Source organism: Polyergus mexicanus, unplaced genomic scaffold (genome assembly GCF_030449975.1).
Source record: "Polyergus mexicanus isolate NDT 795.1 unplaced genomic scaffold, iyPolMexi1.0 SCAF_1, whole genome shotgun sequence".
In the NCBI taxonomy this organism is placed as follows: Eukaryota; Metazoa; Arthropoda; class Insecta; order Hymenoptera; family Formicidae; genus Polyergus; species Polyergus mexicanus.
Window position 1 is genome coordinate 1,253,067 of NW_027223321.1, and position 24,350 is coordinate 1,277,416.

Below are 24,350 nucleotides of genomic sequence, written 5' to 3' on the forward strand. Positions count from 1 at the left end.
CGTTGATTTCGAAGCTGATATGAAAAATAGCTGATTAAAATGTAACGAAGGGAAATATTACAAAAGGTAAAGAAATAGGATTTGTAGCGTGTGGAAAGCATAGCGGCATAAGCGAAAAAATCGCACAGCTATTATTTGATCAAATAAAGCTTCATGCATCTGAAAGCATAGTAAAAATAATGATCGTTACAGTAGCCATAAATACTACATATTTTATGGTGATATATATTTTTTGCTTCCTTTTTTATACATACTAACATTCTTATATTTTTATAGATAAAAAAGTATTTAAAAAATATTAAAATATTGCTTGAATTATAATTCAAAATTAATTTAATCTTCATGAAATTAATAATTTTAACTTGAAAAGTAAATTTAAGTGTATCACTTGTTATATGCCATTAATGGAAATTTTGTGTGTTCACTTAAAGTTAAATTAATTAAAATTGCGAATCTGTAATATAGTATTAACTGTGTTAAAAGCAATATATGAAATTATAGCAGAAGCATTGCTCATTATAACGAACGCTAATTCATCAGCATGATAAATAATACAACTCGATATCTCAGGCATCAAAACTTATCGTTCCGAACCTTTAATTTCTCGAATATCCTGCGCGTGAGTGACTTTCCTTTCGTCTCTCCTCTCTGCAATTAGAAGATTCTTATTCTTTTGAAAAATTTAAAACAGTTAACTCAAAAAAAATATATGCACATATAAAATGGTACATGGATAAAATTTGCTAATATTTATGTTATCGCATAATGGAACTAATGCACACAAACACATTTAAAAAATAATTGCTGATATGTCGAAAGAAGAAGTTTTAAATAAATCTAAATTTCGTGAATATAAAGAATTTGTGAGATTTTATAAAAAAACTGCATAATTTGCAATTTCGGCTTACCCATAAAATGAACCTCCATTTTACGAACGACGTCCACTCTTTCTGTAGCATGTCGTCCAGTCTCAACCTAAATAAAGAAAAATAATCATAAAAATATTATTTGTATGTTATTAAAAGAGAGAGAGAGTGAAAAGAATAGAAAAAGAAAAAAAGAAAAATCTTTGAAATTATAAATTCAAATAACATTTGCGCCATTTTCCTACCTCAGTAACTTCCGTAACTTCCCAAGCACGTGGCCTAAAATCTTCTGGAGCAAAGTGTGTGATGACCTCTTCCACAGTAGCATGCTGAAGCTCAACCATCCTCATGAAAGCACGAAAACCAACTGTTGCTGCGACGAAGCTCTCGTCGGTCGTCGTTTCTTCGATAAGCACTTGAGTGATCAATGGGCCGTGACCTTTTCTTTCCACCAGCTGGACCAAAGCATTTTGAGCGTCGGGTGTTTTTAAAGCGGGAAAGATTTCAGTTCTGTAAAGACACTCGTTGATCTCATTTACAGAAACACCTTGTCGAACCAGGTAACCAATCGTCGCAAGTTCTCGAAGGGGAGACTCTCCAGGGCCAAACTCTTTTGCGTCAAGTACTTCCATTATTTCGTCAACTTCGCGAGCTATGCTTTCCTTCTGTCGTTCCACAATCTCTTGTACGGTAATATCTTCTTTAATCTTTTCCGCTTTCATTTTCTTTGCTTTTTTCTGTTTTGTTTCTATACGTTTCGTTTCTTGAACATTTGTTTCTACGTGTGTTTCGGAGATCGACACTTTCTGCAAAGTTTCCGAAGTAATTTGAGCACGATCAAGCTTTGTTTCGACGGTGAAATCGGGAGCAGTATCTTCGCTCGTGATTTCTGATATAACGACACTTTCCCGCTCTTCAACAATTCTTTTGGCACGTCCCTCGAGTTTAGGTATATCCTCTCGCGGTTTTTGATCATCAATTTTCTTCAAAGAAGCTGTTGCTTCAGTCACAATCGGTTCTTGTATCGGTACTATTCTTCGTGCTCTAGAAATCTAAAATAGGAAATAAAATAACAGTTGTATAAAATTCTACAAGAAATAGAGTTCCAATTAAAAGAAATTGCGTTTATAAAAGCAATAAAAGTTGCGTGTTATAATACCTCCTCGGGTTTCTCTTTTATGATTTTTGTAGTTTCCAATATTTGAGTTTCTTCGACATCGACAATTCTCCTGAAAGTACAGAAAACAAATATTATAATTTGTAAATAAAATAAATCACAAATATACGAAATGTATTGAATAACGCGAAATATAGAATACTGACTTCTCTTCCGTTTGTTCTTTGGATATAAGTTTCTCTTCATGGGTTTCTTCCTTCTCAATCTTGACACGTTCAGCTTTTACTTTTTCTTTAATTTCCTTTGCTTTCTTTAGCTCGGTCTTCTTTTTTTTGTGCGGTTTCTCTTCTTGTTTTTTCGATTTTGTATCCAATTTTTCTTCCTCTTTGATTACGTCGTCCGGCATTGATCCCGAATCACTTATAGTATCGACATGTAGTTTGGCTTTAGTTGTTATCATACCAATTTCACTGGTAGCTTTACAAACATATGTAGCATCATCGTCTTTGGTGGCTCGTTTGATCGTTAGAGTAGTCTTATTTTCTTCATCGAATATACGTACTTTCACATTTTCCGTATTCATTATAAGTTTATCGTTCTTATACCAAACAACATCTGGAAATTAAGAAAGTAATCAATTAAAAGTTTCATGACCAAACTTTGCAACATTTGCGCACTTATATAACAATTACCTGGTTTGGGATTACCAGAATAGACACATTCAAATAAAGCAACATTTCCTTCTTTTGTGTAGATATCCGTTATTTCTTGTATAAATCGTGGAACAGCTTGCGTGGCTAAGACATTATGAAAGGCTAATGTTAAATTAAAAACTTTTAAAAGAAAAATGGGCTCAATATGGTCTCAAATAAATGTCTTACCTAATTTTATATTTGGTATCAAGATTACTCGTACAAGCCTGATGTCAATAGTCTAATTAGACAAAAACACACAAAAAGTCATGCATGGTTATTTTTTAAACGCATATTTCTATCATTACTTTTAAGTAAAATTCTACCTGACATCGTGCCTCTTTCGTCATCAGTGTAATATTCGTTATAAAATTCTTCGGATGTAAATGCGTTGCTCGCCAATCCAAGATTTCTGCTGCATTGGCTTTCAAGCAACAAGAATTCCTGCAATTCTTCTTGACTATCCGCTGTATGTAATTGCTGGAAAAATTCTAGATCGATTTCTCTCGGTTCCAATGGAAACATCTGCGGGTCCATAGTATAATTTTCGAGTCGTCGCTTTCTAGCGTATTTTAAGATTGGAATCCTAGACTTAGGATATGTATGATATTTTCTTTTATAGTCATAAGTCGTGTTAATGACGAATTCTTCAAAAATAGTCTTATTTATATCAGTGTTCAAATTGTCTTGATTTCTGATGCTTTGTGTTTCGCTTTTTTTTTTGATCGATGATGGTGATTTTAAATTATCTGGACAGGTGATCACTCCAGCATCTGAATGTTTTTGGATTTTTCTCTCATATTTTGAAGGCGGAAATTCACTAAAGTCGAGAACAATTTCCTTTTTCTTGGATTCTGTCGATATAACTTTATTCTGTTTTTTAAATGTATTTTCACAGCTAAAAGAGTCAAGAGTTGCGAGCAGTCCGTTAATAATTTTCTTCGGAGCAATATATCTTGTATATTTTGTTTCGATTGGAAATGATTGATTTGATGCGCTTGATATTTTCGATATACTTTGCTTATTTTCTTGATGCTTTACTTCCGAAGCTACCGCATCTTGCATATCTAAAATCGAAGAAATGTCTTTGTCTTTCTCCCGTAATAAATATGATGCCATTGGAGCTTGCTCCTTGTAAGAAATACCAATTTCCCAATACTGCGTCGAAACAATATTTTCTTCAGTCCCGAGAGAATCCGAATATCTTCTTAATAAAAATTCTTTTGAAGCAACTTCATCCTCATCAAAAGGCAATCTGATGTCGTCGCCAATATTCATTAATGTTTTTGTCGATGAAAATTCGCTGATCACAGTTGAGCTATCTCTTTGAGAACTTTCGTCTCTTAATGCATGGTCATCCAGACTGTCGCTCGAAAAACTGCACTCTGTATCACTCGGCATGCAATCAATCACGTTTGTATGAGGAACGCAATTCTTACCTTTTAAAGCCTCTTGCATTTTTTCCATTTGTGTGACCCATTCTGGTTTCCGATACTCCTTTGTGCCCAGTATACCTAGTCGATAGAATGACAGATAAAAACCGTATAGCGAATGCATAGCGAATCCCTCTGGTCAGCATTAAATAGAATTTGAGCGAGACCAAAGACATTCGTAAACTTGCATAGAATATGCAATAGATAAAATAGAAGACAGTGTAAGTCGAAGATGTTGCGAGTGTTTTTGGTGTGGATGATGTAGGATAAATTGTAGGATAATCATTGGATTTTTACCAGGATGGTACAGGACTTCGATGACGCTTCTCCACTCGAAGAGCGCAACTGAAAAGAACTTGGCTTAAGCAGATTAGTGAAGTTTTTGGAATTTATAGAGAAGAGAATGTTACCTTCTACTGATAAATACGTTGTCGTGGTCGACACACCAAGCGAATTGTGAGCTTCAAATATAATTTCACCGGTATCATCGGGGAAAGTTTCAGCGATTGTCAGCACCGACGTACCATCTTCAAATTCTTCAATTTGGAATTCTTGTGATGAGACAATTTCCACGCCTTGCTTATACCATTTGCCTTCCGGTTTTGGTTTACCTTTCACTTTCACTTCCAGTCTATACAAGAAAAAATAAAAATTATGTGTAAGTACATACATGTATGCACATACATATATATATTAATCATCATTTTATATCTATTATTTTTATCAAACACATCTTAAACATACCTAGTTAATTCCCCGTCTTTGGTAGGAACTAACTGAGGAAGCTGCTTAATTATCTCCGGTGCGGATTCTTCTATGTCACTGTCAAAGATTGGAGTTTCCTGGAGACAGAATGAGAGAATTTTAATGTCTAACAAATAGCTACATCAAATACAACTCTATATCGTCGGATGCTTTACTTACTTTTGGGGATAAAAGATCTTCTTCTGATCCTGTAGTAAGGGATGTTGCGATTATCGAAGATGCAATTTCTGAGTCAGGAATGTACTCATAAGCTGCAATTAAATTCGATCGTAACAGACAGTAAGACAGATGGCCGCTTGTAAATTATGGTTATTTACGATGAATAATATACCTTCAACGATAAGCGATGATATGCAGACAGCCTCGCCAACAGAATTTACAGCACGACACGTATATTCTCCAGCATCCTCTGGGAATACTTCGGTAATGGCTAGGCTGCAGACACCCTCCATATCCTGGACAATCGTAATTTCTTTGCCTTCTTTAATTGGTTTATCATTATGGTACCATTCTACTCTGGGTATCGGCCTCCCTTCAACAACGCAAGTTAAATTAACACTTTCGCCATCCATAACTCTTACAGGTGAGAATCTCTTAACAAATGTCGGCGAAATTAATTCAATTGCTTCTTCCCATATTGTTTCTGTCATGTTAACGCTGGCTGTACAAGTGACTGAGCCACCAACATTCTCAGCACGACAGGTGTAGCTACCAGCAAGTTCCGGTGTGACTTGTTTCACCATTAGGATTGATCGATTCTCTTGAGTGACGATTCTCACCTGCGGCGTCGACTGCAACGAAAAAATTATATTCTCTATTAATTTTATGAGAATCCGGATAATGTGTTTCTCTATATATATATACATATACAAGAGAGAGTTATTTTAAATAAACATAATAAGAGAACAACTTAAAAAAAGTACCTCAAGAGGTTTGTTTTCGTGGAACCATTGGAAGGATGCTGTCGGATATGATTCTACTCGTGTTTCCATAATAATAACCTCTCCTTCTGCAACGAGTTGAGGTTGGACCGGCTTTACAAACATCGGTGCTTTCACCTCACTTGTAGTGTCTTCGCGATCCTTGACATTGATAGAACTCGAACTTCTCGATTCGCCGGCTTCATTCTGGACTCTAATCTCATATTTGCCGCTATCTTTTTTCGTCACATCAGATACAATTAATTCGGCTGTACTCTCGTAAATATTTATCTTGCACCTGTCAGTTGGAGTAATTTCAATACCATTGCGGAACCATTTGACTTCCGGTTTCGGTGTACTCTCAAAATCAGCTGAAAGCTTCAAAGGCTTGCCACGCTCTGCTACAAGAGCTGGTAAAGGTCGTGTAATTTGTGGTGCTCTGAGAACAATAGGTTTGCTTACTTTAACAATATTACTGATCACCAAATTAGCTCTGCATTCACCGCAACCGTATTTATTCACAGCACGAACGCGATATATTGTTTCATCTTGAAGTGTTGGTTCTAAAATTTTCAGCTTAGCTTCCCCAGTTGTTGGGTTAAAAGTAATCTCGGTTCTTTCGTCTGGTTTTATTTCTTTCTCATCGCGATACCATTTCACTTCCGGTACTGGTATGCCGGTGACAACACATTCTAATAAAGCAGGTGTATGCTCTTTGATCATTAGCGGTTTGATCGGTGTCGAGAAATGCGGCGCTACGCCTTCCTCTTCTTTTTCTGAAAAGACAAATATCACGTTATACATAAATGTAAAAAAAAAATATAAATATCCAAATGCAAGTTATTTAAAAAGGAAAAAAAATATACTTCAATAAAAAGGGAAAAAATAGGAAGCACACAGTTGATTCTTATTATTTCCATTACATCATGTAATTGCTAGAAAATAAAAAATGATATAATCAATGCATTAAGCAATGCATTAAACACATACGCGTTTCCATTTTGCAAATTACTGTTAATTTATTTATATTTATGGAGGACAATCCATACACACATTGTATTAACTTGAAGAATTAAATATATTTGCGAATATGATAAAGACCTACTATTATATATATATATATATATATATATATATATATATATATATATATATATATATATACATATATATACATATATATGGTAAAATATGCATTTTACTTGTGGCAGTTGCAAATTATACGAAAAAATTATAAATATTACTCTATGATGTTTTTATTAATAGAGATTTAGTAGGAAAATATCAAAGACATCGGAAAATAAATTAAATTTGTAAATTCATATCAATATATTAAGACACACTTTATGTTTGATAATATTACTACCGAATATCACAAGATTGACAGTGGATGTTGCAACTCCAGCCGGATTAGACGCTCTGCAAGAATACATTCCAGCATCTTCTTCTTCAACTTTTATAATTTCTAAAGTTGCTGTTGTTTCGAATATAGTCATTGTATACTTTTCACTCGCATGAAGTTCTTGCTGATTTTTATACCATGAAATTTCGGGGAAGGGATTTCCTATGACAGTACATGTAAATTTGGCAGGTTTCTCTAGCTCAGCGATAACAGGCTGTAACTTTTGAATAAATCGTGGAGCAATAGTTTTGTCCTTATCCATAATAGATATGTCGACTTGAGTACGTGGTTTACGTTTTCTCTTGCGGTCTTCTATTTTTGTGATATCTGTCTTGATTTGTAACTTAATATCTTCAACAATTTCTTTGATTTCTTCAGTTGTAGTACTAATTTCTTCTTTCTTTTCATCAATAATAGGAACAATTTCTTCGGGCACTTTTTCCTTTTTTTTAGATTTTGTTTTAATAATTTTAATAATAGCTTTATCTTTTTCCTTCGACATTTTTGCTACTTGTTCCTCCAATGTTATAGGCTTTAATTCAATAATTTTCTCTTCCTGAGGCTCGTCTTCTGTTATCTCTTCTTTACTCATTTGTTTTAATTTAATTTCTTCTACTGCTTCTTCTTTCTTTACGTTCCTATTGGGAACCGGCTTTAATTGAATCGCATTGCCTTCAATTTCCTCAGATAATTTTTCGTCTTTAACTGGAACTAATATATGTTCTTCCAATTGTTTAATTTCTGGTTTTGAGTCTGTCACTTTTTGTTCTTGTTTCTTTTTTCTCCATGAAATTTCGCTTGTTGCAATTACATCTTCGATTATTTTATCTTCTTCACAAGATGGCACAGACTCCATTTTCTTTTTAATTTGTTTTTTAGTATCTTCTGTAATTATTGTTGTTTCTCTTTCTTCAGAAATCTCTGTAACCGATTCTTCTTGATCAATTGGCACTATTGTAACTTCTTCTTTGAAATCAACGACTTTTTTCGTTCGTTTACTACGCCGCCAAGGAGCCGCAGTTACCTCTTTTGGTTTGTCTTCAAGAAATTGATCAATCATCTTCTCTGATACTATTTCAGGTACGGATTTTAACTTTATCTCTTCGGATTCCCTTTTTTCAACTGGTTTTAGAAGAACTTGTTCCTTTGTTTCTTTCTCTTTAGGAAGCTTCTTAGCAGGTTTCAAAACGACTTCCTCAGGTTTCGATTCTTCGGGTTTCTCTATCCTTTTCACTGGCTTCAATCGAACCTCTTCGGGTTTTTCTTCCACATTTTCTTTTTCCACTGGTTTTAAAACAATTGATTCCTTTATTTCTTCCTCTTTAGGAAACTTTTTAACAGGTTTTAGTATAACTTCCTCAGGTTTCGGTTCTTCGGGTTTCTCTATCCTTTTTATTGGTTTCAATCGAACCTCTTCGGATTTTTCTTCCACTTTTTCTTTTTCTATTGGCTTTAAGATAATTGATTCTTTTGTTTCTTCCTCTTTAGGAAGCTTTTTAACAGGTTTTAATACAATTTTTTCAGGTTTTGTTTCTTCGGATTTCTCTATTCTTTTCACTGGTTTCAATCGAACTTCTTCCGGTTTTTCATCGACTTTTTCTGTTTCCACTGGTTTTAAAACAATTGATTCTTTTGTTTCTTCCTCTTTAGGAAGCTTTTTAACAGGTTTTAATACAATTTTTTCAGGTTTTGGTTCTTCGGATTTCTCTATTCTTTTCACTGGTTTCAATCGAACTTCTTCCGGTTTTTCTTCGACTTTTTCTTTTTCCACTGGTTTTAAAACAATTGATTCTTTTATTTCTTCTTCTTTAGGAAGTTTTTTAACAGGTTTTAATACAACTTCTTCAGGTTTCGATTCTTCGGGTTTTTCTATCCTTTTCACTGGCTTCAATCGAACCTCTTCGGGTTTTTCTTCCACATTTTCTTTTTTCACTGGTTTTAAAACAATTGATTCCTTTATTTCTTTCTCTTTAGGAAACTTTTTAACAGGTTTTAGCATAACTTCCTCAGGTTTCGGTTCTTCGGGTTTCTCTATCCTTTTTATTGGTTTCAATCGAACCTCTTCGGGTTTTTCTTCCACTTTTTCTTTTTCTATTGGCTTTAAGATAATTGATTCTTTTGTTTCTTCCTCTTTAGGAAGCTTTTTAACAGGTTTTAATACAATTTTTTCAGGTTTTGGTTCTTCGGATTTCTCTATTCTTTTCACTGGTTTCAATCGAACTTCTTCCGGTTTTTCATCGACTTTTTCTGTTTCCACTGGTTTTAAAACAATTGATTCTTTGGTTTCTTCCTCTTTAGGAAGCTTTTTAACAGGTTTTAATACAATTTTTTCAGGTTTTGGTTCTTCGGATTTCTCTATTCTTTTCACTGGTTTCAATCGAACTTCTTCCGGTTTTTCTTCGACTTTTTCTTTTTCCACTGGTTTTAAAACAATTGATTCTTTTATTTCTTCTTCTTTAGGAAGTTTTTTAATAGGTTTTAATACAACTTCTTCAGGTTTTGGTTCTTCGGGTTTCTCTATCCTTTTTATTGGTTTTAATCGAACTTCTTCTGGTTTGTCCTCGACTTTTTCTTTATCCACTGGTTTTAAAACATTTGATTCCTTTGTTTTTTCCTCTTTAGAAAACTTCTTGACAGATTTCAAAACGATTTCCTCAGGTTTTGTTTCTTCGAGTTTCTCTATCCTTTTTACTGGTTTCAGTCGAACTTCTTCTGGTTTTTCTTCGACTTTTTCTTTTTCTATTGGCTTTAAGATAATTGATTCCTTTGTTTCTTCTTCTTTAGGAAGCTTTTTGACAGGTTTTAACACAACTTCCTCAGGTTTTGGTTCTTCGGGTTTCTCTATTCTTTTCACTGGTTTCAATCGAATTTCTTCCGGTTTCTCCTCTATTTTCTCTTTTTTCACTGGTTTTAAAACAATTGATTCCTTTGTTTTTTCCTCTTTAGGAAACTTCTTAACAGATTTCAAGACGATTTCCTCAGGTTTTGGTTCTTCGGGTTTTTCTATCCTTTTTATTGGTTTCAATCGAACTTCTTCCGGCTTTTCTTCGACTTTTTCTTTTTCTATTGGCTTTAAGATAATTGATTCCTTTGTTTCTTCTTCTTTAGGAAGCTTTTTGACAGGTTTTAACACAACTTCCTCAGGTTTTGGTTCTTCGGGTTTCTCTATTCTTTTCACTGGTTTCAATCGAATTTCTTCCGGTTTCTCCTCTATTTTCTCTTTTTTCACTGGTTTTAAAACAATTGATTCCTTTGTTTCTTCCTCTTTAGGAAGTTTTTTAACAGATTTTAATACAACTTCTTCAGGTTTTAGTTCTTCGGGTTTCTCTATCCTTTTTACTGGTTTCAGTCGAACTTCTTCCGGTTTTTCTTCAACTTTTTCTTTTTCTATTGGTTTTAAGATAATTGATTCCTTTGTTTCTACCTCTTTAGAAAGCTTTTTAACAGGTTTTAATACAACTTCCTCAGGTTTCGATTCTTTAGGTTTCTCCAGTAATTGTACATCTTCTGATTTCTTCTCAATTTGCGTTGGTTTCTCTCCACGTCTCCACGGTAAATCTACCTTTTCAGTAGGTACATCTCCGTTAATGATTTCTTCGATTTCTTTAGATAAAGCTTTTGTTTCTACTTTTTCTTTTATAACCGGTTTAAGAGTGATTGTTTCTGGTACTTCTTCCTCTTTGGATATTCGTTTTACTGGTCTTAGTACAATTTCTTCCGTTAATTTCTGTTCTTTAGGTTGTTCATACCGTTTTGCCGGTTTTAATACAACGGATGTAAAGTCTTTAACCTGTGGTTCTTCTTTAACGACTTTTATCGTTTTATCTTTTTTAGGTTTTTGCCAAATTATTTCAGATATTTCTTTAGTATCATCCTTTATTGATTCTTCCGAAATTTTCTTTTGAATCGCCCAAGGCTTTGATTTACGACGCCATGGAGCTTCTGAAATCTCTATAGATTTATCTTCTTCCGAACCTATTTCAGGTTTAGTTATTTGAATTGATTTTATTTCTTTAGTTTCTTTTTTTTCTTTTGCTTTTTTCCCTCTAATCCATGGTACCGGTACTTCTTCCTTCATAGATTTATCGATTGTTTCGTCGGTTCTCTCGATGGCAAGCATCGTGATATCTTGCTCTTCCGTGTATGGTACACGGTGTATTTCCGCAATTTTTTTCTTACTTTCCTTAATTGACTCGTTATCTTTATCCGTTTTAATAATAATTTTATCTTCTTCTTCATGATATGGTATTTTTTCTTGTTGCTCTTTGATATCCATCAAATCCGTAGTTTTTATTTTAACACGTTTTAAATCTACTTTCTCTGTTATTTCTTCTTTCTTCGGTGTTATTTCTTTGTCGATTCTTAATACTGGTTTTAATGATATTTCCTTAAAAGTTTCTTTGCGTATTTCTTTTTGCTCTGGTTTTGTTTTCTTCAAAATTACTTTTTCTTCTGTCCATGGTTTTGATTGTGGCTTTTCTTGTAATGTTTCTTCTTGTCTCTTCATTTTTTTATCAGTGCTAATTGTAGTTTCCGACATTGTACGTTCCGATGTAAGTAAAATTGTATCTTCTTCTTCAGCATATATTCCCATAGCTTTGATGTCATCTTTTTCTTCTTGTATTGGTTTTTCGCTTAAATGCGGTTTTGTTGGTTTTAGTTTGGCAATGTCGTACTCAGTTGAAACCTGAAGTAATGTAGTATCTTCCTGTTCAATGTAGTCAGCTCTTTTAACGGTTTCTGTAATACTTGGCTTTTCTTTTGTGACAGGTTTTAAATCTGTTTTCTCTAAACTCGGTTTTCTATATGTCAATTTAGTAAGTTTAGATGGTTTTAATTCCACCGTTTCTACCAGCTCTTTTTCTATTTCTTTTTGGAGAACTTTAGATTTCTTTAAAGTAATTTTCTCTTCTGTCCATGGTTTTATTTTATCTGTCTTATCTATATCTGTCACGTTTTTACTCGCCCTTCTTGCTTCTTTGACTATAGAAACATCGAAGGGTGTAATTTTTTCTATTGAAATTATTTCAGGTTCTTTTTTTGAAATCGGCTTAAGATCTTTTTCTAAGATTGGCTTTACAATGTCTTTTTTTGTTGTTTGTGAAGGTTTGAGTGTAATGGTTTCAAGCGTTTTCTTAGGTATCTCTTTTCTTTCTAATTTTGCTTTTTTCAGAGCAATTTTCTCCTCCGTCCAAGGTTTGAGTTGCTCTGGTTTTTCTTCGATAAACTTTTCCTTTTTGGTTTTCCACGTTTCCTCAGCCTTTGAAATTTTAAGTAAAGAACTGTTTTCCTGTTCGATATAATCCGTCTTTTCTATAATATCTATTTCTGAAATTTCTTTTGTCTTTGATTTCGTTTTCTTTAAGGCAATTTGTTCCTCTGTCCATGGTTTTGCTTCTTCGCTTTTCTCTTTTCTCGATACAATTTCATCTAAACGATGCGATGTTTTTAGCAGAATAGCGTTTGCTTCCTCTTTGTAAAGTTCAATCGTAGTATCATCGCTACGTATAACTTTTTTTTCGGTTGCTACAATATTTGTTACATCTTTAGGCACAGATTTTAGTTGTATCGTTTCAAGATCGGATCTATGAATTTTTTTCTTCTCAATCTTTGTCGGCTTCAATTCAACCTCTTCCAGTTTTTCTTTACTTACATCTTTAATAATTTTGGGAGTTTTTTTCAAAGTCACTTCTTCCTCAGTCCATGGTTTTATTTGACTTTCGAAAGATCGAAGCTTGTCTAAAGAGGAATCTCTTGATCTTGTTTTCCTCCATGGAAGTGAGTCACTAATTCGAGGTCGATGTTGAACGCGCTCTTTTCTCCAGGGTAGCGATTCATCACCTGATTGAAGCGGTACTTCAAGCGGTAAACCATTCTCGTCAAGAACTAAAGATTTTAAAATGATATTTTCTTTCAAATCTTGCTGAAGTTTTGCATCTATTTCTATACTGGCACCCGTTTCTGCGGAAACCGTGTAAGAGGCTTCTTTTTTTTCTGTAAGTTATGAAAAGTTGCTTTAAATAACTTTAAATATTTTTGATTGTTTGTTTCACATCACATCACGCATGTTGAGCTAAGCAGAAGCTTTATTGATATTATGCCGAATCTGCGATACATGCATATTACACTTATGAAAAACATTTTTATAAATTTGCAACGTATTATTAACATTAATGTCGTAGAATTAATTATACTTCGTGTTTAATTGTACATTTGTAACATCATTTGAAAATCTATTTCATAATTGCAAAATAAAGGAGAATAGATTTTGGCTGAATTAACTTTCCTGGGTAGAAATCAGGCAATTTGCCAGATATCTGTCGACCTTGGAAGAACGAATTATTCAAGTTATTAATAATAATTTGTAAAATATTATATTTAATTTAACATCTGTCTTTACTTGAATATATTACAGCAATAAAAATATATGTATTTTTTTGTATTAGTTTATTATAGTAATTAATACAATAATTAATTATTGAAGTGCTTATATTTAACATTCATTAATAGACAAAAATTAAAAAATTAAAATATTTATATATATTTACAGGATATACTATATAATAGGATTGATGTTGACAACAATGAAATGACGGATCAGTCAAACACACGTTAATTATAGCTATACGCAAGATATAGATATTAAAAAATATATATTAAAAATGCAAGACGCGTGGATTCATCGATCTTTTGCATAATTTGTAAATGAACTAAATAAAAATTTGGTATCTGCGACTTGCGTGATTGCGTAGGAATTTTTCCTCAGAAAGACAATAAAATGCCACATGATGACAATAATGTGCAATAATAACTGTGACATTATTAATTTTAACAAGACATAAAGACATGATATCGCGAAGATGGATTATATTAAATGTGGTCGCCTATAAGTCATATGACGTTTATTTGTAGTATTCGCGAAGTGAGTTTCCCTCAAGTAATAGTCTTCTGCGAGAGTAACTCGGTGGGGATTCTTGACGTACAAGACGCATGCCCCTACTTCGTGCTACATCTAGCCGTAATAGTAATCTGTTGGAAGTCGAAGACGAAGGAACGAAGGAAAACCATGATCGTACTTCTTCTAGGTGATATTGTAGTGATTGTATCATTCAGTGAAACAGTGACATATGAAAGGAAATTTAAAAGTGACATTTAAATGGAAGAAATGTGACATCTCAGACAGATTTTGCTGTCTTCAGTCAAGAAGATACATTCCTTGCACTAGTTATTTTATAGCGAGTTTTCTTCCACGTTCTCGACCGAAGTGCAGCCGCATTCGAATTGGACACATTCGAATTCATTTTATCGCAACATCGTAAAGGTGGTGCATTTGAAATATCCGTGTCTATGTCTTCATTTTGAGTAGTCAATTATTTAACAATTTATGTATATATATATATACCTATCTATAAGTATCGTCTATTTTTTTCTTTTTGTATTTTTGTATTGTTCTAACAATCATCTATTTTAATCATCTGTTCTAACATCAGATTTTATTTTCATTTCCAAGAAACAAAGCGCTTCCTTATCAATATAAAATTCTTTAGCTATTCTCTATTTTAGATTTGTGTATAAAGTGCGATTGTATATTATCTAATTATTGATGTAATGATGCGAGAAATTATTAAATATCTAAGTCATGAGAAAGATAGGAGACTAGTCTCTACAATTGAATATTTGAAGTTCAAAAGATTGTGTTTATGCGTTTAAATATAGGGATAGTGACATACTACTTTCTATACGATGACGTACAGTTTATTCGATGATTTACGAAAAATTGTATTTTCAGTATGATGATGTACAGAATTAAAAATAAAGATAGCGAGAGATAAACCTATATAAACATGTATTCGTTTTTTATTCCTTATCACGACAAATAAATTTATATAAAAAAGATAATTTTTAATTAGTAAATGTAATGCAGCATCATATTAAAACGTCACGCAATATCATACTGTCAATCAATGAAATTATATTACATTTTTAAAAGTAAATACAAATTTTATTTTTAATTTTAATTCAAAAAATCGAGAAAGAATGCAAAGCAATGGTAAAAATTTATTCTTCAAGCAAATAGTAAATAATCTTAGTTCAAATTTAACTCTTGGTTCGTGTGACAATTATCTCGAGTAATATAAATCAAATAAAATTAGACAAGAGCGCTTGAAAAGTTTAGCAAATTATTGATTCACATTCTTTTCGTGAAATATTTCTTAACGGTTGTACTGAATACGATCACACCATAATTAGATATCGCAAAGTTTCCAATTGCAATGGACGATTAAAACGTAATCGTATATCTTGTGAACTCCTGAGTTGCTGGTTTACCAAAAATAATTTTCTCTCATTTTGCAGAGTGCGCTGACACGCTCTTCCCCGTATTATTTTTGGCATGACTGAATCATTGGCAGCTGGCTCGGGACGGAGCCAAAATAGTTAACTACCTCGACCAACTTCTTCCTTCGAAATCACCGTGCTGACGAAGCGTCGAACGAAAGTGGTAGTCTGGAAGTCTGGGATCAAAGACAGAGAGCTGGATCACGGAAAAGAATATCTCCTTGATGAATCAGCGTGCCCATTTGTCCTCTTGAAAAGTGTACTAGCGTTCTATCTTCAAGGACGCCCAAAGCTACTCGTATTTTTTTACTCATAATGATTCGCGTTTACAACGCAAAGAACTGAATTTAATTCTTGAGAATTCTTCTTTTCACCAGTTAAATATTTAGAAATAACTGAGAAAGAAGATTGATGCATGTATTCTTTGAAAATGTATTCGTTCAATTTGATGTGTGAAATTTCCGACGGCTGGGAACCAATATTCAAAATTGTTGATGTTCATATAGATTTTATAATCCACATAAATTTCTGATGAATAGCAGATATTCTTAGCGATATATGTAACACGCTTAAATACTCTTTAAAGATCTTATCCATGTATATTATGCAACGTATTTTGAAATATAAAAAATCGTATAATAAACTTACAAACTATTAATTTTAATAAAGTAATAATGAAAAGTAAAAGCGTTTAAAATATAAAAATGGTAGACCAATGCGGATTATAAATCAGATTTAAACAATTCTTTAAAGCGTTTATAAGCGAGAACAACCCACGATTCGTCGTGGTCGATGAATCTTCGCGGAGTTCCAAGCCGGCGGCCAAATATAGCTAGGTAATGTAATACACATCACGTGTTCAAAAATAGCTTAAGAAAAGGGCCTAGCCGAGTGTGCACACGACACTGCATCTGCTTTTCCGCTCGGAACGTGTGCCGCCTGACAGAAACGGTTAACATAAATATACGTGTATATATCTGCGAACTTGTTATTTATAAAAACATCTATTATGTAAACGCAAGTCAAATCGGTTATGTGCTTCCGCGATAGTTTTTTGATCAAAGAGAAATAAACAAAAAAATCTTCATTTCTATATTATAACAGCTTTCTTTTTTTATAAACATTTTGCTAAGTTTTTTCCCCCTCGCGTATGATACACTTCAGAGAATTCAACGGAAGCACGTTCTCCGTTACAAGGATCCAACGGTATACAGATATAGTTTTATTTCACCACGAAAAGAATATCTAGTGTAACGATCTCGTATAATTTATCGCATAGTGCGAACTTTATAGATATATTACATTAATAATTATGCAGTTTTTACACATATTTTACGACATATTGATCCTGACCTGAATCTTCAATTGCCACAAAGATTCTCTTAAATAAGATGGTCGCGATAAAATCGTCATTTACGATGACATATTATAATCATTAGGCAACGGTCGTCGAAACGGCAACAAACGAGACTTGGACGTACTTACAACATTCGGTTTTATTGCGATTTTCATTGTACAATAATAAATATTTGATTAGTAAATTGTTAGATATCAAGTATCTCTATTCATGTATGTATGTGTTGTGTGATTTCTTTAATAAATGAATATTTATAATTGTAGTGAGCATATATATATATATATATATATATATATATATATATATATATATATATATATGCCCACTACAATTATAAATATTCACCATACATAATCATATATATATATATTTTTTTTTCTATTTTATGATGTACTTTTTGTAATAGATATCAAGACTACAGTGAATGAATAAACGAGTTACGTATTCAACTCAGTCGCACCACTACTGATCCTTTCTCATTTTTATCTCATCATATTGACTAATGTCGCGCAGGATTCCATATTACTATATTATCTATTTACAGAGAATTGATAGTACTCGTTATAAGGTGAATTCACATTATTGTCTTGAGATAAAAGCTAAAATATCGAGAACACGGAACACTGGGTAAGACGTTTCGCTCTCTCGGCATCTGCCTTAAGCTGATTTCAAGCAATCTGCGCTTGTCCTGACCCATCACATTTACAAACAGTTTCGTTATATAATATATTGCTTTTACAGCACTTCAATTTCAGCACCACCTTTGCGACTTTCGTATACACTTGGATGATACGTATCATGGTATTTTTCACCGAGAATCATGATATTTTGCAATACAACCTCTCAAATCTGTTAATTAATTACTCTTCGTTTCACTCGCTCAACTATTTTTAAAAACATGACGAGTTAGTACAAACTCCCCGGACGCGCGTGACACTGTTGATTAGAGGATGTGATCGAAGTGAGGAAATCTAGGGCGATATATCGACAGGTTACGTTTTTTAAAAGAGGCAACAACAAAGCACAAAAATAAAATACGAGTGGATATTTAGGCAGCAAATCGCGCTGCGCGGAGACGGCCGTACTTGAGACGATGTAAAGATGTCAAGAGTCGCAATGATAGAGAATACGTTAGACGGCAATTGATGTACATTAGTAATGATTAAATAATTAGAAAAATTTTTAAATTTCCAATGTGATCAACTTTATACATCATTCTACTTTACGATCTTTTTACATTTATTTCGTTATTGAAAATTAATCAACCATTCTGAAATCGTACATTGTATATACATACATTTGCGAATATCGAAAGACAAAGAGCTACTGATAATTGAAATTTAATCGATGCGTACAATAGGATAATTAAGTTAATAAATTCTCATCTCTTTCAAGATTTAAAACAATATTAGTATCCCAAATTAAGTTACTAATGTTATTAATTTGTCATGCTACTGTCTCGAGTATAGTATTCGTCTCCGGCAGTTGTTGGAGATGTATTTATAATATAAATCCAATCGCGTATCATGTTAGCAATCGAATCTGTATTTTTGATTCAGTTCTTACTTTTGACGATGAGTTTGGCGGACGTTTCTACGGTACCGGCTGAAGTTGTAGCACGGCAGGTGAAAGTGCCAGTATCCTCCTCGTACGTGGTTGCTATAAGTAGCACTGCATTGTTGCCTTCGTGAATCATCTGAAAAATGTGATATGCCATATTTCCTTGAATATTATAAAAGCTCCAACGAAATTTTTCTCGATACTTCATAAAAAAATAACAGAGCGGGATTTATCTTACCTGGAAGTCTGGCGATTGTGGGATCAAGGCACCTTCTCGATACCATTGAATCGTCGGTTTAGGTTTTGTTGGGGTCACTTGAGTCTTAAATTGAGCAGGCTGTCCCTCAATGACTATCTGGTCCTTAAGAGGCGTCAATTTTGGCAGAACGTCAGCCGTATCGGGCGCTAGTCAAAAATAATATAACAATTATTTCTTTATGATTTAATAGGTTGAAATAAAAAGAAACTTTATAAAAATAAACTTGATTTTTTTCTTTTTTCTTACCGAGAACTCTGAGATTGGCGGATGTCGTTACATCACCAGCAGGATTTTTAGCAATGCATTTGTAAACACCTTCGTCTTCGGGAAACGCTTCGGAAATTCTCAGAGTACATAAGTCGCCTTCCTTCTGCATTTGGAAGTACTTTGACGGTTTGATCACCTACGCAAACGCGATAAGCATTCGAGTTAAATTTTTTATTAAAGAAATTTGTGATGTTATAATTATTATTATAGCGCTCTAGATACCTTATCGGCTTTCTTCCATTGCACAGTCGGAACAGGCTTTCCTGTAATTCTGCAAGCGAAGGCAACGGACGTTCCTTCTTTGATAGTTTGATCTCTTAATGGATCCAAAACAGTTGGCGCTTTTTCCACCGTCGGCGTCGTGGGTTTTGCAACTTTTGTCGACGATTGAGGTCCGCGAACGGTACATTCTGCTTCGCAACGCGCTTCTCCGGCATTGTTAATTGCAACGCATTCATATTTGCTAGTGTCTTCCGGTATCGTCTCTAAGATTAGAAGTGTATATGTGTTATCCTCTTCTAAAGTTTTGTAACGGATATCTGCCGTTATCTTCTTGCCATTCTATAATAAAGAAAATTCAAATATAAATTCAAGTTTAACTTTCTGCATGCGTTACAATTGCACATGCATTAAAATTGCAGTAATCATATATTTCGCATCTCTTACCTTGAGCCAGTAAACGTCCAGAGGTTTGGTGCCAGTAATTTTGGCATCGAACCTGGCAAGTTGTCCAGTGGCTACAGAAGTAGATTGAATCGTGGATAAGAAACTGGGTGGCACCGCGCCACCTCGTCCAGGTTGCCTTCTATGTTCCTCCACGACCAAATTGGCGCTGCACTTGGCTTTCCCTCCTCTATTCTCAGCAATGACGGAAAAGACGCCGGAGTCTTCCATAAAAACTTGTCTGATAATTAATACCGATTTGGTGCTGAAGGTGTAAATTTGGAGATCGGCCGAGTTTTGTATGGGAAAATCTTCGCGATACCATTTGATGGTCGGCAATGGATCGCCGTCAAATTCCACCTCAAATTTCGCCTGTTCTTGCTCAAATGCTCTGCACGGTTGAATTTTTTTCGTGAAGACAGGCGGTTTGGCAGGTTTCACTTGCCCTTGAACTACACGTTCCTGCGTCTTCGTCTTGTGTTCTACTTCTGTAGTCTCCGTTGCTGTGATCTTTCTCGTTATTTCCAAGTCACCCTTGACTTCCTTTTGCGTCTGTTTTTGTTTAGCTACGTGAACTTCGCGACCATGAATTGTGGATTCGGACGGACCCGGAGGATATTTTCCAGCAACTTTAACGCGTTCCGTATCTATATCTACTTCGGTAACGAATGGTTTCTTTACATATTTTGGAGGTGTTTCCACGGGTTGCTGAGGTTGTTCCTCCCTAGTTATGAGAAATCAATGATTAGCATCACCATCATCGCCAAAAAAACGTGTGTTGATAACACATTTTTCTTATCAAATATTTATTACAATACTTACAAATTCTCTTCATATTTCTGAGCCATTCCCTTTGCTAGAGAATGTGCAACGACTTTTTCGCCAGGAATAGCAAACTGATGCGAAGTCTCCCTTAATCTAGTTTCTTTAAGCACTTGTTCCTCTTCAAGGCTCATCAGCTTATTATAATAGTCCTCGTTCTTTTTGCTCTTGACAGATTTCTGCCATTCAGTCTCGGGCTCTTTAATGACTTTAAGACCAAGATGCTCGGTGGCAATTTCGATGCCTTGGGAAACGCTTTGGTGACGTTCATCGAACACGCGCTCCAATTCTGTGTTCTGTCGCTCGGTTTGGTACTGTGTTAGCCCATAATCGTACCAGGCTAAAGAAATAATATGTTATATTTGTGTCCTTGTGTGTATGTGTGTGTCTCGTACTCGATATAAACGAGACGCGCGTGCTTCGAGCGGATACATCGATTGATTGATCTTGACAAATACAATACAATGCCCTTCGGTGAAGTATATGTGCAAGTATATTAGCGTTTGTGCATACATCTTTGCTGAAAGATGTGACAGATCATTTATTATGATTTATTGAAAAATTAAAATATTCTATTGTAAAGTAAAACTTTGCACTTTTCTTAACCAAAGAACAAAAAATCTAACTGAAAATCCCACGATATTTAAGACACAGTACGTAAATGACGATGCAACACATATCGACGACACCTAAATAATAGGGATCGAGCTGGATTTGGAAAATTCAAGTGTTTAACATATATCTGAAATTATTTTGCTGCGATCATATCATCAAAAACATTGTTGGATGAAATTCTTTTTTTTTCTTTTTACGAACGTGCTTTCCTTCGTGCTATGAGAAGGCCTTGTTTCAGATTTAAAGGGGCAAAAAACTGCTGCACAGTTATTTTGTCTAATTAATTGAATTCGCATAACTCGTAGAATTTTGCTTCAATGAATTAGTTTTAATATATACAATCGGTCTCTCTACTTTTCGTGCGAGACATTAAAGGATGGTAAACGAAACGCGATGAGAAAATGCATACCTCAAAACAGAGAAAAAAAAACAAATTAAATAGAGATTAAATCAAGATGATTATAGGATTAAATTATATTGATTGCGCAATATTGAGAAATAGGGAAATCTGCTCAATGTTTGCTTTCTACAGATAATATTTTATGCAAATTACTTTAACAACAAGAAAGCGATACGATCTATGCAGCATGAATAAGCAAGTATTAAATAAATATCTTAAATAGATTAATAATATAACGAATATATGTAAGTTCACATATAATAAATAAAAGAAATAGATAAAATAGTTTAATAATCTTACAATATTATATGAGCAATAGACCCGTTTTCTCTAACGCAACAATATCACATTTATAAAACAAAAAAAACATTAATAAAATATAAAACAATACGAATGTTCTTCCGACGATTATTTTTCCATACCTGAATGTCGATGTGAAAAATCAAGTATACGATACCTTTGATTTAAGACCATTTCGCTCTAATATATTCGTCGATATTCCCAATCACGATGAAGAAGAAGGAGAAGCAGAAGAAGCTGATGAACTCAGGATGATTTTCAATAGCTTTGGATGGCCAAGTGGAAAACGGGGAGGGGAGGGATTATGTTTCAATGGTTTAGATTTAGAGTGTTTTTTTTTGTATTCGAATGGAATGCATGTGTCGTATCGATATATATTATATGTACTGTGTTTTGGTTGTTCGATACTTTCCAATCCATGCTCGCATCTTGCGAATCGTCATTGGAGATTTACAACCGCTTTGTTCATTTTTACGTGTAATCTTTTTTTGTACCGTTGTAATCCGTTCAATATTGTTGTTATTCTGCGCGTGAATTCTTCGTGATGCAGCTTTTTTCCGTAATGTAAAAGTTATTAATTAATTAAATTTGGCATTCGCCATAAATTTATATTTCATATACTTAATGCTTTGAATGCAACTATATTATATACTATGTATACTAGTACCCTGTAAGATTTTATTCCATTGTGACACGAAGAATTCATGGCCGAATGTGTGTATGATAGTCGGAATGTAAACTTACGTCTTGGAGAATTTTTCAATACACCACGATAGTCGTCACTTCGCTGCTTAACCGTTAAAGTCGTTTCTGTACGTGCTTCGCCAACGGAGCTTCTTGCAATCACTTCCACCTTGCCGTGATCGTATTGTCTGGTCTTCGGGATATCGAGATGATACATACCGTCGTATGTTAGTTTATAGCGAGAACCCTGAAGAAGAAAAAAAGACAAATTCGATATAATAACATTATAAGCGTATTTCTTGGGGAAATGTCGATATTATCATTTAATTTCAGAAATGATATTTCTGAACTCACATTAACTACTGTATGGCCATTGATGATCCACATAACTCGAGGCCTTGGATATCCAGTGACCCGACAGCAGAATCTGGACCAATCGCCTTCTTCAATGGTTACCGCTTCTGGTTTACTCACAAAAACAGGCGCCGAGCGTACTTTCTCTTCTTCACCTTCCTCTTCAGGTACACTGCAAAAAGCGCAAATAATTTCTTAAATAATATTCGTTTCACGTTGCCGTTGCAATCTTCAAATCAAATACGGGCAAATAAATCTCTTTGGATTCGGAAAACGACTCATCCTATTTTTCTTGAATACGTAATTCAATAATTCAAGATATATTATGTATAGAAATAAATACTACGTATCTTACTGTGTGTGCATTTTTTTCTCGTTATTATTAAAAGAAATTGTTTTATATATATATATGAACAATGCGCAAAATAAAATCTTACATTTGCCATGCTGCTTCCATTTCTCTGATCTTCTCGATACTTTTCATGCCTTTTGGAAGCTGAGACTCATAGATAATTCCAGGTTTTCCTGCAGTTCTGATTATAGCTCTGGTCTCGTCCATTCCATAAAGATTTGTAGCTCTGCATAAATATTCGCCACTGTCTTCTGGATAGACCCAACCAAAGTTCATCGCTACATAGCCAAAATCGTAGATAGGCGTAAATCGATTTTTATGAGGTAATGGTTTTCCATTGAAGAACCATTCAACCTTCATATTTGGATCACCCACGGGTGCTAATTGGCATTCAAACTTAGTGCTATTCATTTCAACGAGATCGGTCTGATCTTGAATCTGCGTGACAAAGCGAGGCGGCTGTTTTTTGTCCGCGTCATATAGATCGTCCTCGGTTAAGTGAATTTCCGACGTATATTTTTTAATTGTCGCTTCCATTTGCATCAAGGCCTCGGATTTCTTCATACCCTTGGGCACTTGATTTTGCAGAATAATGCTTGGTAATTCTGTAAAACAGAAATTTAATATACATTATAATATAGTTAATATAGTTAATATAGTTAATTTAAGTACATTATAATATAGTTAATCTAGCTAAAATAGAAAATGTACAAAAACTAAAAACATACTTTTGCAGGATATAGCAGCTCGAGTAGCATCTTCTCCGAGGTCATTGATGGCCTTGCAAACGTATTCACCGGAATCTTCGGGATAGACGTACAAGATATCCATCGATACGAATCCCATATCGTATACCGTTCTGTATCTGTGTCCAGCGGGTATCAATTTACTATTTCTATACCACTCGATGCGTAAATTAGGATCGTCCTTGGGCTCTACACGACATTCGAATCTGACCGGTTCACCTTCATCGACGGTTGCTGATTGAATCTGCGTGATGAAATGCGGCGGTTGTCGTGGCGCTTCTTCCGCGGGAGCTTGAGATACTGGACCTCGTTCCAATTCCTTCAGCTTCTCTCCGCTCATTCCCGTTGGCAATTGAGAGTCGAAATCTATCGTTTTCTTGGCTGCAAAAGAAAAAGATTATTTTTATTATGTATTATCATAATATAAAGCAAGTTTTTT

At 34.2% G+C, this 24,350-nt stretch overlaps 2 protein-coding genes across 6 annotated transcripts in view; both read right to left on the reverse strand.

Annotated features, from left to right (window-relative positions):
• Positions 1-24,350, reverse strand: part of Sls (sallimus) — a 75,437-nt gene that overhangs the window by 32,403 nt on the left and 18,684 nt on the right. For 4 of the 5 annotated variants that reach the window (XM_070306079.1, XM_070306250.1, XM_070305906.1 and 1 more), the window contains exons 30-52: positions 23,894-24,292; positions 23,251-23,770; positions 22,814-22,985; positions 22,520-22,706; positions 20,461-20,800; positions 19,642-20,362; positions 19,198-19,536; positions 18,955-19,111; positions 18,688-18,854; positions 18,456-18,585; positions 7,160-13,189; positions 5,797-6,569; positions 5,205-5,664; positions 5,033-5,124; positions 4,853-4,950; positions 4,519-4,739; positions 4,115-4,189; positions 2,676-2,780; positions 2,190-2,598; positions 2,026-2,095; positions 1,112-1,918; positions 909-975; positions 595-648 (exon numbers count right to left, since the gene is read on the reverse strand). In XM_070306079.1, the coding sequence (XP_070162180.1) occupies positions 595-648; positions 909-975; positions 1,112-1,918; positions 2,026-2,095; positions 2,190-2,598; positions 2,676-2,780; positions 4,115-4,189; positions 4,519-4,739; positions 4,853-4,950; positions 5,033-5,124; positions 5,205-5,664; positions 5,797-6,569; positions 7,160-13,189; positions 18,456-18,585; positions 18,688-18,854; positions 18,955-19,111; positions 19,198-19,536; positions 19,642-20,362; positions 20,461-20,800; positions 22,520-22,706; positions 22,814-22,985; positions 23,251-23,770; positions 23,894-24,292 (12,393 nt within the window). The remainder of the gene's footprint in view (positions 1-594; positions 649-908; positions 976-1,111; positions 1,919-2,025; positions 2,096-2,189; positions 2,599-2,675; positions 2,781-4,114; positions 4,190-4,518; positions 4,740-4,852; positions 4,951-5,032; positions 5,125-5,204; positions 5,665-5,796; positions 6,570-7,159; positions 13,190-18,455; positions 18,586-18,687; positions 18,855-18,954; positions 19,112-19,197; positions 19,537-19,641; positions 20,363-20,460; positions 20,801-22,519; positions 22,707-22,813; positions 22,986-23,250; positions 23,771-23,893; positions 24,293-24,350) is intronic. The other variant, XM_070306165.1, reaches the window with a different exon arrangement.
• LOC138939330 (uncharacterized) lies at positions 2,789-4,108 on the reverse strand. The gene is made up of 2 exons (XM_070307051.1): positions 3,002-4,108; positions 2,789-2,916 (listed from the first exon to the last, which is right to left on the reverse strand). The coding sequence occupies exons 1-2, from the start codon at positions 4,074-4,076 to the stop codon at positions 2,909-2,911; spliced, it is 1,083 nt and encodes a 360-aa protein (XP_070163152.1). The 5' UTR covers positions 4,077-4,108; the 3' UTR covers positions 2,789-2,908.

Bases quoted from the DNA above. Each gene is read 5' to 3' on its own strand.
- LOC138939330 (XM_070307051.1), bottom strand. From the start codon at position 4,076: ATGCCGAGTGATACAGAGTGCAGTTTTTCGAGCGACAGTCTGGATGAC.